At 44.5% G+C, this 12,423-nt stretch overlaps 1 protein-coding gene across 2 annotated transcripts in view; it reads left to right on the plus strand.

The window, feature by feature from the left end:
- Window positions 1-12,423, plus strand: part of arid1b (AT-rich interactive domain 1B) — a 166,129-nt gene that overhangs the window by 131,136 nt on the left and 22,570 nt on the right. The window contains exons 8-9 of one of the 2 annotated variants that reach the window (XM_062396981.1): window positions 7,218-7,530; window positions 8,583-8,744. In XM_062396981.1, the coding sequence (XP_062252965.1) occupies window positions 7,218-7,530; window positions 8,583-8,744 (475 nt within the window). The remainder of the gene's footprint in view (window positions 1-7,217; window positions 7,531-8,582; window positions 8,745-12,423) is intronic. The other variant, XM_062396982.1, reaches the window with a different exon arrangement.

Consider the following 12,423-nt stretch of genomic DNA (forward strand, 5'->3'; position numbering starts at 1 on the left):
AATATTGAAGTGATGAATACCTTGTGTATCATTCATTCAGAGGTGTTATAGAGAAGTTTGGCCTCGGATGGGAAAAAATACATTTGTCTTTTTTATAACGGATGTTGGCCCCAATTCCACAGTCACATTGGGCCTTGGCACAGCGGTGTCACTGGTTTGAAAGAGATTTTGCTAATGAGAAATACAAAAGACTCATTTTAAAAGACATATCCAACTTCTGTATCTGTCTCTAAGTCCTTCGCTCTTTTGACAACTCATGCACACACACACAGATACAGTCGTCCCTCATCCCGTGTGGTGGGTCACTGGGTCTCATTGCGGGCGTTAAAAACCAGGCGTCTAAGGGTACATCTCTCAAGAAAAGGGACAATAAAGGTGTTTTTCATAGTTCATCTATGAAAAACACCTCAGACATGACTTTTGAATACTCAGTGTAGTATTCTCAACCATCAATATGAGCTTTTATTGTTACTCAATGCACAAAAACAAGTCACAGATTTCAGCAAATTTAGAGAAGAAAAAAGTTTGGATCGTTGTCTATAATTAAGCAGTCTTTGCTCACTTGTTTTTCTCCAACGTTTTCTTTAGGCCATCCAATAAACATTGACATCTGCTGTTGTACTTCGTTTTCCTGCCATTGGCAACACACCAGATGAAACATTATGGTATTTTTTGGTAAATGTGTGTTTTAATGTGTCACCTTGATAAATACGCCATTCCCTGCGCGAGCTTTCCCAAAACTGTGGCCTCTCCCTCGCATTCATTAATGTTGATTAATAGCCCTAATGCATTTGGTATTTGGTCTCTCTTCTCCGCCCACTCTTATCTCTTAATGTGACTTTGGCTAGGCTGACAGCCCAGTAAGCTAAGGGAAAAAAAGGAGGAATAAAGTAAGCAGGGAGTGACAGCGAGGGGGACGAGCCTGGAAGAGGCTCTGGAGGCAGATGAGCGTGAAATCTCACTCAGATGACAGGAAGGATGTTCCCAACGGAAACAGAAAGAACAGCTCAGGCAGCCTGTCTTCTCATCACACACACATATATAGTACATATACAGTACATATAAGTTATGGATGTATAATCTCATTCAAGTTTTATACATATCCAACTTGCTTGCATTTTTCCTACATTTAAATATTCAGTCAACAGCACACGGAAAATATAAACTGGCACTTGTGTGGCTGCATGGATTTCTCTTTTCCCTCTTTCATCTCCCATTGACATCACTTATATTAAAATCTCTACTTTCACCTTACCCCCTTCTATTTCAACCTTTAGTAGACTTTTAGAGAAAAAGGATTCCTGTCTTTAAAGAACACAATGAACTGCATTTGTAGAAAGAACATGCAATTAAGCCAATACATTTGTAGAAATCCATTCATGAGTTTAAAGGCTAATTAGATGCCAAAACATTGCACACCACAACAATAATACTATGCAATACGATTTTTTAATCTTGAAAGTTATCAAATCTCCAAATTCAAGGGATACATAGGAGAATCACAATTTACCAGGAATGTGTATACAGTGCTGTATTGCCATCGACCCAGTTTTCAGTACAGGAAACCCTTAATATGGACTAGAGGTCAGATCTGGGGCCCCAGCTCTTCGAGGGTCTATCAGAAGCCTGTTTTTGACTGAACAGGACAGACAGCTGCTGGCCATTGTTCTTAATGACAGCTCCATCTGCTCGCCTCAACTGTTCCTAGCACACTAACAAATTAGCCACATTAGCCGACACAGAAACTCACTCCAAGTTCATGAACTCAGGCACTGTTTTACTTGGCGTTGTCTCGGGCCTCACCCGTGTGTGTGTGTGTGTGTGTCTGTTTGAGTAAGCTCAAATAAAACTGTCTGATGCTGCAGTTCTTTTACTCCTTTATTAGGGCCACATTAGCCTCTACTCAACATTTATCCTGACAAATGAGACTGCAGCAGGATATGGTGCTTCTCCAAACAATACTGAAATATGTTGTAGATATTTCCATACAAATTGGAGTAGATAAGACTGCTTCCGATCCTGTGGCCAAAATTTTTTTGGTTTGTTTGTTTTAGATGAATGTACACTTGAACCTTGCCAACATTTTTCGCTTCTGATGTGTTCTCACTGTCTGAATAAGAGCTCTTACAGTGATTGGACTTCCCAGTATCTCCCCCAAAATATTTAAGCCGCTAAATGTTTATGGCTGTGCTTTGAAAGCCCAGTTTATCTTAAGTGAAACTGATCGTGTACAGTGTGTTGATAGCAGGCCTGTCCTCAGGACTCCAACAGCTGTTTTCAAGACATGCACTGAATGAACGTGATACGGAGCCAGCCTGTTGAAAGTAGTGGACGCAAGACAGACGGAGGAGGAGGAGGATATCATGCCATTACAGGAAAGAGATTTAGAGACTGTGTCGGCTCTGCTCTCTCTCCCACCCATTGCACAGTCCCCCAGAGGGGTTAAGCACTCTGCTGGTAATGACCATGCTTCAGACAGCACTTTCAGGTCTTGGTGCCTTGCCGCAGCCGACGTGTAACTCGGGCCAGAAAAAAAAAAAAACATGACTCAAGAGCCGGCGTCTGGGGGGAGGAGGGAGTTTTTTGTGTTGGACATTGACAGTGTGTGGAGCTCGGCAGCCCCCAAGGCACAGCCCGGCTCTGCCTAGGCTCAGACACCCTGCCGGGGAAGGTGCTGAGGTGGCTGAGAGAGGATGTGGGGGCCTCAGGCAAGCAGAGATGTGGGGGGGAAAATTTCCTAGAAAGACATGTCTACTGCAGAATTTTACCGGGATATAGAATCTGTACACAGCCAAAGGAACTTTATTGATGTTACTGACAGACTTGATTCCAAACAGGTGCTTGGAAACTTTTTAAATTAAGTTTGAAATAAAATAATGTTTTACCTTATATATATGACACATGCAGTTCTGTTAGAAGGAAACAATTAAGGAGATTGGTATTGATAAATAGCAGCCATGGTTTAGAATGTTGACATGAAATCAATTAGGTAATCAAAGTCAACTTTATTGTCAATCCTGCCATATGAGCGAGTGAGCGGGACGGGGAGCGGAGCACACAGTGAGATCACTGACTGACCGGCTGCTTCTTATCAGTGGAAACAGTGAAAACACAGAGTTTCTCTGGTCTCAGCTGCTCAGAGATCAGCGCCGCAGCTCCAGAAGATGCGCAGCACCGATGCTAACAGCTGGCATCGGCGCTCACGGTTCTTACGGTGCTTCAAAAAAATGGGCATCGTCTGTGTTTTGTTATTTTAGTATCGAAAGGTATGGTAAGTATCGGTTCTCGTGACATCCCTTGTCATAAGGCACACGTTGGATAGGATAGGAGTAGTTGTCAACTTTTTCCAATAAGAAATTGACCAGTCAATTAATCGTGGGAGTATTTTTCAGACCCTTGTCAATGTGTGAGAGAGAAGTGATGTTCAGTGAAAGGACGTTGAGAGAAATCTCCGATTGTCGTTTGCATTTCTTGTGCTCTCTGTTGTCGCTTGTCTCCATTTACTTTCCTCCTGTAGATGGTAAAGCATAGTGCTGGGATTTTTTTGTACTTTAGGGCAGCCTTACACATACTGAAGCTGACGGTTTTATCTGCTCTGGTTATGAATTTGGTAATGCAGTGTTAAAATGAGACATGACAACTATGACTTGTCATTAACAACACTCCCCCCTGCTGCTTATTTGCTGTAGATGCCACAGCTACTGCTTCAACACTTCACTGGGCCAAACTTAAAGATAAATGACTTGTCTATGATGATACAGTGTCGAATCTTGGTTTTAATAGTCAACTAGTCTGTGAAACCCTTATTGTGGAACAGAAGTAACAGGTTGTCTTCTCCTTGTTGACACACTACACCCCTGCATCTCCCCCCAACCCCAACCCCTACCACATCAACAGGAAAAGTAAGAGATACAAAAAAATGCTGTTATTCATTTCTTTTATTTGTGTATGGCCGCACGGACATGGACAGCCTGCCCGCGCTTCTGTCCTTGGGAGCTGAAGCAGGCAGCCATGTAATCTGCGTTCCACTCCTTATTGATGGAGTTCACAGATCTGGAGGTTGCATCGCTGTACCCATATACCTTACTCCACCGTAGCCGGGAAAATGACTGCCTCGGCTGTTAGCATTGGACGGTCCACTCTGCTGAGGAAGCAGTAGACGGTAATCTGCTCGGTCACACTCCAGCTCTCCCGCGGGAATGCAGGGATTAAACCTGGCGTACGATATATACCGTTTGCCGAATGCGTGACCGTGCCGGAAATTTCCATGAAATTGTGAGCGAAGCACCATGAGCTCTCCTTCTCCTCCCCTCCATTGCGCTATAAATACCAGCAAGACTCCCCAAAGGCACAGAGCGCCTTAGAATCAGTCAATCAAGACTGACCCACAAGGACGCGAAGATGGGACAAATAAGAAATGTCAACCTCTGTGTCCTCCTTTGCTTTTGTCCCTCCTTGATTGGTTTCAAGAGAAGGAGGAGAAGCGTTAACAGATGTGAGTGCAGTAGTATGCCACTGTATGCTAATGATAACACAAGTGGTCTGTTTGAATGCCAGGATGTGGTATTTCTTAATTACACTGTTTTTTCTAAGAGTTCACACAATAGAGAAAATAATTCATGAATTAATACAAGTTTGGTTGATGCCACCACCTGTAAACAACTCATACTGCCTGATAAGAATTCATTAATCAATTCAGCTCTGTATATATAGTAATCGTGGTATCCTAAGGTTTTTTTAAATAATAAATAAATAAATAAAAAACAATACGTCATGCAACGGATTCTGTCAATACGAGGCCTGTATCAGCACCTTTGGTATAATTTTATATATGCATATCTTATCTTTAGTCATCTGCATGTTGTCTTTGACCTCTGCAGTGATCCAGGGTCTAATGTAATCTGAATGGCACTTTCACAGCTTTAGAAACCATGAATGACACATTTAATTTTGGCATGGATCTGTCAGTCACTTTTAAAAGCGGGTTAGTGCACTATCTGTCCTTGAAGAAGTGCTCTAGCGCAGCTCCAATCCTTCAGGAAGTGAATCTTGTCAGGACAGAGTGGGACTCTCACAGGAAAGCTTAGCATTAACCCAGTCCCACAGCTACTCAGTCTTCCCTTTGTCAGCCAAGGCAAATGCAGCCCACTACTAGAACATTTTCGAATTGTAGTGCATCCTCACTGATAAGTTCTCTCAATGCTGCGTGACTTAATGATACTTTTTTTAACACAATTCTGTTGGATTTGGCTTCTCATCTGCTCCCCAAGTAAAGCCGAAACCAGTCACATGGAAACTTCCAGACTCTCACTCCCACTTGTTGGAACTTTTGGCCAGTCTGCTGAAGACAGGGGGAAACATGCAGACTCTCCAAATGAGACTTTGTGATATAAACAACTCCCAGGGAGGTGTGCTGGAGCCTCAGTCTGTCACACGAGCCAAAAATCACAAAGTGTCCCCGCAGGCCACTGAGAAATGTTGGGCAGGCAGCCATGACATGGGGGCTCAGCAGCTGTCCAAAGAGGGTTGAGAGGGGTCATTGACTGGGGCCTCGTTCATCTGCAGCAAACTGTCCAGGCAGCACGATAAAGGAAGGAGGCTGTAAGCCTATGCTCCCCAGATTTTCCACAGCGATGTTCGCCGCAAGAAACATGGAAATTACACTTTCACTGGTTGTGACGACGTAATATTTATGCATTTACTCAGACAAGCAGATGGACATGCACACACACACACGTGCACCATACGTATCCTCCTGTGTTCTTTGGCAGACACCCTTTCTTCCTGAACGCTTCCCTATTATAGCCCCAAAACCCTTGACAGGTGTCAGCCTTACTCAGCTCACCGCCTCAACAAAGCCTGCCCAGAAATGTTCGGCTTCTTCTCTTCCCATCTCCCACAGTAGATTTCATCACAATTTCTGGACAAATTCGACTGGAGCTGCTGACATTTATGGGAAAGACTTTTATTTTTGATTCAATATAAATCCTATCTTGGGGGTTGAGGGGCAGGAGTTTGTTCCCCCCTTCCCTTCTTCTGTCTGCCTGTCTTCCTGTCTTCTTTCCGCCACCGCCCTGAGCCGCTTCCTCCTGCGCTCTCCCTCTGTCGGACTCGCAGGCTTATGTCATGTGGAAAGTGTCTTCACTGAAGCAGCTCGGGGACACTGAGAAGCCATTTCCATTTTTGGGAGTCCCATCCCACCCCCACCCAGTGTGGAATATTGTCATTCAACTTTCCCTCGTTTCAGCGTGCGGAAAAGCCTTCAGCTTTTAAAGGGACTTGATCCCCTTTTCCAGACAAATTCTCAGAGGATTAAGCAGTGAGGCCCATCTAAAGCTACCTTAATCAAATCAAAATAAATAGCCCCCTTCACAATGGAGGATGCCACATTTTCCATTTCTATTTTGCAGGGGATTTGTCCAAGGGAGGGAATATCACAGTGGAAAAGGCCCATAGCCTGCAGAGGCAGTACAATGTGATGCGCTCTTTGTGTGGATGTGTGGTGCACTTGCACGTACAGTAGGTGTGTTTTAGGTGAACATGTTGTTTTTGATAGCATGGTGATTCTCTCTCAGCTCTTATTACAGTTGGTGTTGGAGGCAAGCTGGGCTTTTGTAGCCAAAATGAAGGGGTTTAAGTGTGCCTTAGGAAAGCTCCTGGCACCGGGGCCTGGTGGCACTCCGGGCCAGCAAGAAAGCATTTACTGCAGATTAGAGCTCCTCTCAAGTGTTTCACAAAGTCGGCCTTAAGCTTGGCAATTGTTCCCAGAGCCATCCAGCATCTGCAATGTCACCAGATCACAGCCCATATAGTGTTTCCTCCTGCGTCCACGGGAGGTTGTAGAGGTGGTGAATCAGAATTTACTTCAGCACTTTGAATTCCTCATTCCTCATCTGTCAGCGCATTATTTTCCTGATGGATGAAATTGTTGTATGTGTCACTGTTGTAGGTATAAGTGTATCCGCTGACACACACTTGATAAACACTCCATTTCCCTCAAATTAAATGATTCATGGCACCAATCTGCAACTACAGTATTTCACAGCAGCCATTTTCTGTCATCCTTGCAACCAATCGATCAAATTCATGTGGGAGGTAAAATGTTTCAAATGACAACATCCCATGTTTTACCTTTTCACTGACATTTTTGGTGGAATACTGACATTTTCAATGATTTTAAGTATTTGTCAGCTTATTCGTTGTTTGTCTTTTTACAGGTAACTACCCCCGTCCCTCTAACTACAGCGGGACGGCCAGTGCCAGCTACAGCGGCCCCGGCCCCAACAGCCTGGGTATGAATGCTACCAGCCCTATGCATGGCCAGGGTCCCGGCCAGCCCATACCTGTGGGACGCAGCCATGGCCCGAGCAACCAGAATAGGGTTTATCCGCCAATGGCTCCCAGCTCTCCCAGCATGCCTCAGCCAGCTGGGCCAGGGATGGGTCCTCCGTCTTTGGGTAGCTCTAACCGCAAGGTTCAGGAGACAGGAGCCGCTGTGGTGCTGGGATCTGCCAACTCAACACACAACAGGTAAGAGCACAGCAAGGACAGGAGGTCTGATTCATGTAATAAATATTGTATTTTAATTGACAAGCTGTTTTTTTTTTTTATACATATATATTTCTCTAATTGGTCTATATGGCTTTTTATATCTGTGTATGGTTTTGTGTGAATAATTGTTCGTGCCCATAATTGGTCGTAAAACTGATCTTGAATGAAGAACTGTGTAATGGTGCCACTCCAATGGAAATGGCCTAAATTCTTTTGTGGGACTGAGGCTTTTTTTCAGAAAAAGTGGTAGGCTAAAATTAGGGGATAGCAAGCATCTTTTTCTTATATCACTTACTATCTCTTGCAGGTTGTCTCTGAGGACATGCACTCAAAAGCACCACAGAGAGTTTCTTTGCCACAGAGCTAGTCTCTTTTTCCTTCTTTTTCAATGTCTTTTCAGATGTACTGGCGTGAGTTGGTTCTCAGGGGTTCCACACATCGATGAGCCATTTGCAGAACTATCCCTATTTTCACACATCTCATAAAGTGCTTGACATTTTGATAGCTCGCACTATACACCAAGTGCCGTTTGTTGCAGAAAGAGATATATTGGCTTGTGAGTAGACTGTATGCGTTGAATACTGTCAAAACATAAAAAAGAAGAAAAAGCGAACCACAGGTTTAACAGTGAACACACCAGAGATGGAGGTGACATCAAGCGCCTCAACACAAATACAGAGCCCTTTGATGCTATAAAGGTACATGAGTTAAGAGATATTATTTTTCCATCAGGGCTGGAGCTTTGAATATATGAGTCTTTGTAGCCTAGGAGGCTAGGGCCGTTGTGGGATTTTGTGGGCAGTAAACTTTCGCTGAACTTGTGGAAACATGGTCGCCTTCAGAGAGGGAGGGTGGGTTTCTGCGATTCCTCCAATCAGTGTGCGGTTTTTGACGATGAAGCATCGTGGGAGCAGGCTGACGTGGCAGATTAACATGTGTCAATGTTCATTTCTCAGGATGCATGAGTCAGACTGTGAGCCAGTGATGAAATTTCTCTTTTTATCATGGGGGGTTCTTGTTGATTGCTGAAGGCGGCCCTCGTATGTAAGGTCCCCAGCACAGATGGAGCTGACCCCACCCATCTCCAACCACTGGCCTGCACCCCACCCTGTGTCCACCCGTCCACAACCTTCACCTCCACTCAGATCTTATCACCCATGCATCCTGTCATCCTCACACTCACAGCACCATAGGTAGGTCTGCCACCCTCATGATGCATGTTTGTATCTTTAACATAAGCTGTTTATAAGTGAACTTGTTTGTGTGAATGTTTCACGCTCAGCAGAACTGAAAGTGAAAATGATATTTCTCACACGCTCCCCTCTGCGAGCAAAACAAGAAGAGTCATCGCTGTTGTCGTCGTGATTGCCATCATCAGCTTCATCATCATCGCTGCAGTCATTATCATCTTCGGCATGTGTTAGTCACTGTAATGGCAACCACAAAGAAGCACATACACCTTCCTGTGTGCTTTGTGTCTACATTTTTCGCGGAGGGGCAGCTGACAGTATACGTGATTAATTAAGGTGCATCTGGGGGGGGCGGCGCTGCTATTAAGAGATGGCTGCGCTGTCAATAAGAAGTGGCACGACACGATCCTCTCTGCTGGGACCAATCAGACCGCCTGTCAGTCTCCGCTCACAGTCACCAGGATGCCAGAGGTGTCACTCTCTCCGTGGTGCTGCTGGAGGAGAAGACTTTCTCTGCTTGTTTAATTTCTCTAAAATGTCTATTTTTGTGTCTTCATCTATTTCTCCATCTTTACATTGATTCACTGTTGACTGTGAAAGCGTCTGTGGGTTCCTGGTCTTTGCCGTGTTTAGGATCATCAGTGTTGATCACATTTCACATTTCATTTCATAAAGCAGCTTTTTATTTATCACTTTCTACTGGAGAGCTCTCTTGTCTTACTCTCTTCAGTGTTGGTTGCTGTTGCTGTTAATATGAGCCATTAGGGGGGTTGTTTTGGAGTTGTAGAGTTGTAGCGTTTGGTGTAGAGGGAAGTGGTGGGGTTAAACTGACGCTCCACACAGGGGGTGGGTTTAACTCCCTTTAAGTGGACAACTCACACTCTAAGTGGCTGAATAAATTGTTAAAGTTGAACGTGAAGAAGCTTTCCAATAAGAATAGGCGTATAACTTAATAATAGCAAGCCAGTTCAGTTCATCTTATAACATTGTGCATGTTAACTTCCAGGCTGCTCCTTACTTTATTCAAAGCAAAACATTCCCTGGAGAAAAAACCTAGCAGACGCTGGATATTCATATCCGCAGAAGACTATTATATGACTAGCAGGTGTATAAAAAAGAAAAAGTCTGCCAGCTGGCTGACAATATTGGTTTTCACTAATCTGAACCAAATTTTCTGCCTTCTTCTTTATTCACGATATTGATAATAGCATATTTTACTAATAGAATATTTGACAGGAAGTATTTTTCACTAGTTTAAACAGAAAAATGAGCCAACATTTTTTGTTGCAATGAACAATTTTGCAGAAAACTCCAGTTTCTTTGCTGCTTGTCTCACCCTCACTGTTATTCTTGTCTGCTGTCGCTCATTTCACCTCTTTCATCCCTTCCCCTTCTGCTTCTGTTCTCTCTCCTCCCACCTGTTTCACTCTTTTTTACCAACTCTCCCAACTGTATCGCCCTCTCCGTCGCTGTGCAGCCCTGTTATCCTACCCGGACTGTTTTATCTCCCTCTGTCTTTCTTCCTCCCAATTTGCTTTTTGTTCTCCGCTGTCTCCAGCGCAGCCTTGTTATGTTTTTTTTCCTCAGATCCCACTTTAGAACATCTGAGGGAGATCAGGAGAAAATTGGCCTACGAAAAACCTGCAGTTAAAGGCTCCACTACCCCGTTTGCTCTCCAGATCTCAGCGCAACATTCTGAAACATTCAGACCTAGTTCCTCCCTGTCTGCGAAACAAGTTGTTAGTCGTAGCACATGTCTAGTTTTCGCCCTTTGATGCATCAACCCTGTGTGAACTTCCATGGACGCCCACTCATGACCTTCTAAATCAGTGGCTAGCAGGCTGCTCGCTCCTTCTCTCCCTCTTTTTTCTTCAACACCTCCCTTCTCTTCTTTCCCCACCAATAATCCCTCTAAATTTCCACCTCTAATCCCCCATATCCATCCTCCCCTGACTCACACACACCCTCACACACTTGTAGACACACTTCGGCTTCATTACCCTGAGTGAAAAGAATGCCGAATGAACAGAGGAGGGCCACTTCTCGTATCCCATGGCTGCAGGCGAGGGTCCTGATTAAATCTTCATAAAGTGAGGCGTAAGTGGGTTTTCCCTCAAGCCCTCTCAGAGTTTCTCCTCCGCCAACCGATTGAAATCTGAAACTACTGTTCCGCTTATATTGGTTAATCAGTTTGATTGGTGGTTGAGAGGAAACAGTGTTGACCTTCAGAGTTTCGGAATCAGGGAAAATAATCCCTCTACTTAAGGTCTAAGCAGAAGGATCATTTGGAAATCTTCTTCTGGTTTACTTCTGATAAAGTAAAACATCTATATGTTACTTGTTTGTGCACTTTTACCTTATTTCACAAATTCTGGTCGATCAGAAAGTTGTGTTAATCTGTTTCATGTCAGCTTGTTGACATGTTGGGGACACTATAGGCTGCCAGTTGCCAGGATGACGAGCTGCAGCGTATGAATTTTGACATGTTCAAATAACTCTCACAATGTCAGACCTCTCGGTTTGGAGGAGTTACGAGTTTGTTTGGCGGAAAGGTGTGGAAGAAAATATTTTTCGGGCTTTGGGATTGATACTGGGGAATTTTGGGAAAAGAGGAGAGAACAGAAAGTATTAAAAGGTATAAGCTTTTCTTGGCAGCAGCTTCTAAAGACAGAATTGGCTTTTCAAATGACTTTCTGGCGCTGCCGGCGACACTCTACAAAAAGTTCCTGGAGCTATAGGAACGGGCGCTGTCGAAAAAATAAGCACTTAGTGGAAGAAGAGCAAAGCTCAGAGAAAGAAAAAAAAGAGGCGTAAATCAAAGGGAAATTGAAGAGAGAAAAATGTTGGAAGAGGGAAGAAGAGAGGAGAAAAGAGTGCTCCCAGGCAAATCCTTGCCAAATAATTCATTTCTGACCTCCTTAGTAAGTAAATTTGCTAAATAAATAAGAGCAGCGCTTGAATGTCAAGAACGGAGGATGCTGCCTGTGGCGCTTTGTCGCTCGCAGTCTTGGCAGTGCTGCGGAGCGCTCTGCTTTCATTAGATGGGCAAAATAAATGGCTTCTCCTCCATCCATCCTGAGCTGTTTGATGTTTGAGAAGGAGGGGAGGGAGAAGAGTAGCTTTTCTCTGGATTTAATATGTTAAAAGCTGTCCTTTTATTTTTTTGTGGAGGACTTATTCTGGTCTCCCCTCTGTCTGTGCATGTGTTTGTCTGTGTGCTGAGTTGAGTCAGGAGCTTGGAGGAGCTATGAGCCCAAGCTGCCCTGAGAACAGATTGGGTCCATATATAATTCATGGCCTCCAGCCGATCCACTCCATCCTTCCATCCAGCAGCTCTCTCTTTTTCCCTCACTTTCTTCTCCACACTCTTACACACACACAGCCGTGGGATCGATAGGGAGGGCCGCTCAGCCATCACACACTCTCCTGCAGTCCCAGCACTTCTGCTGTCTCGTCCAGTTAGCAGCGCTGGGAGGCATCGGCGCGGCCTGTCACCGCGAATGAAGGACAAAGACGCTGCCACTTCTAGAGAGACACCGTCAGCTGGTTGGCTGGCACCTCGTAACCATGGCGTCCCCTTGGCAACAGCACACACCCTGCACATGAACACAAGGACACACTCATACACACACACACACACACACACACACACACACACACACACACACACACGGACACTCTG

Source organism: Platichthys flesus, chromosome 10 (assembly GCF_949316205.1).
Source record: "Platichthys flesus chromosome 10, fPlaFle2.1, whole genome shotgun sequence".
Taxonomy (NCBI): domain Eukaryota; kingdom Metazoa; phylum Chordata; class Actinopteri; order Pleuronectiformes; family Pleuronectidae; genus Platichthys; species Platichthys flesus.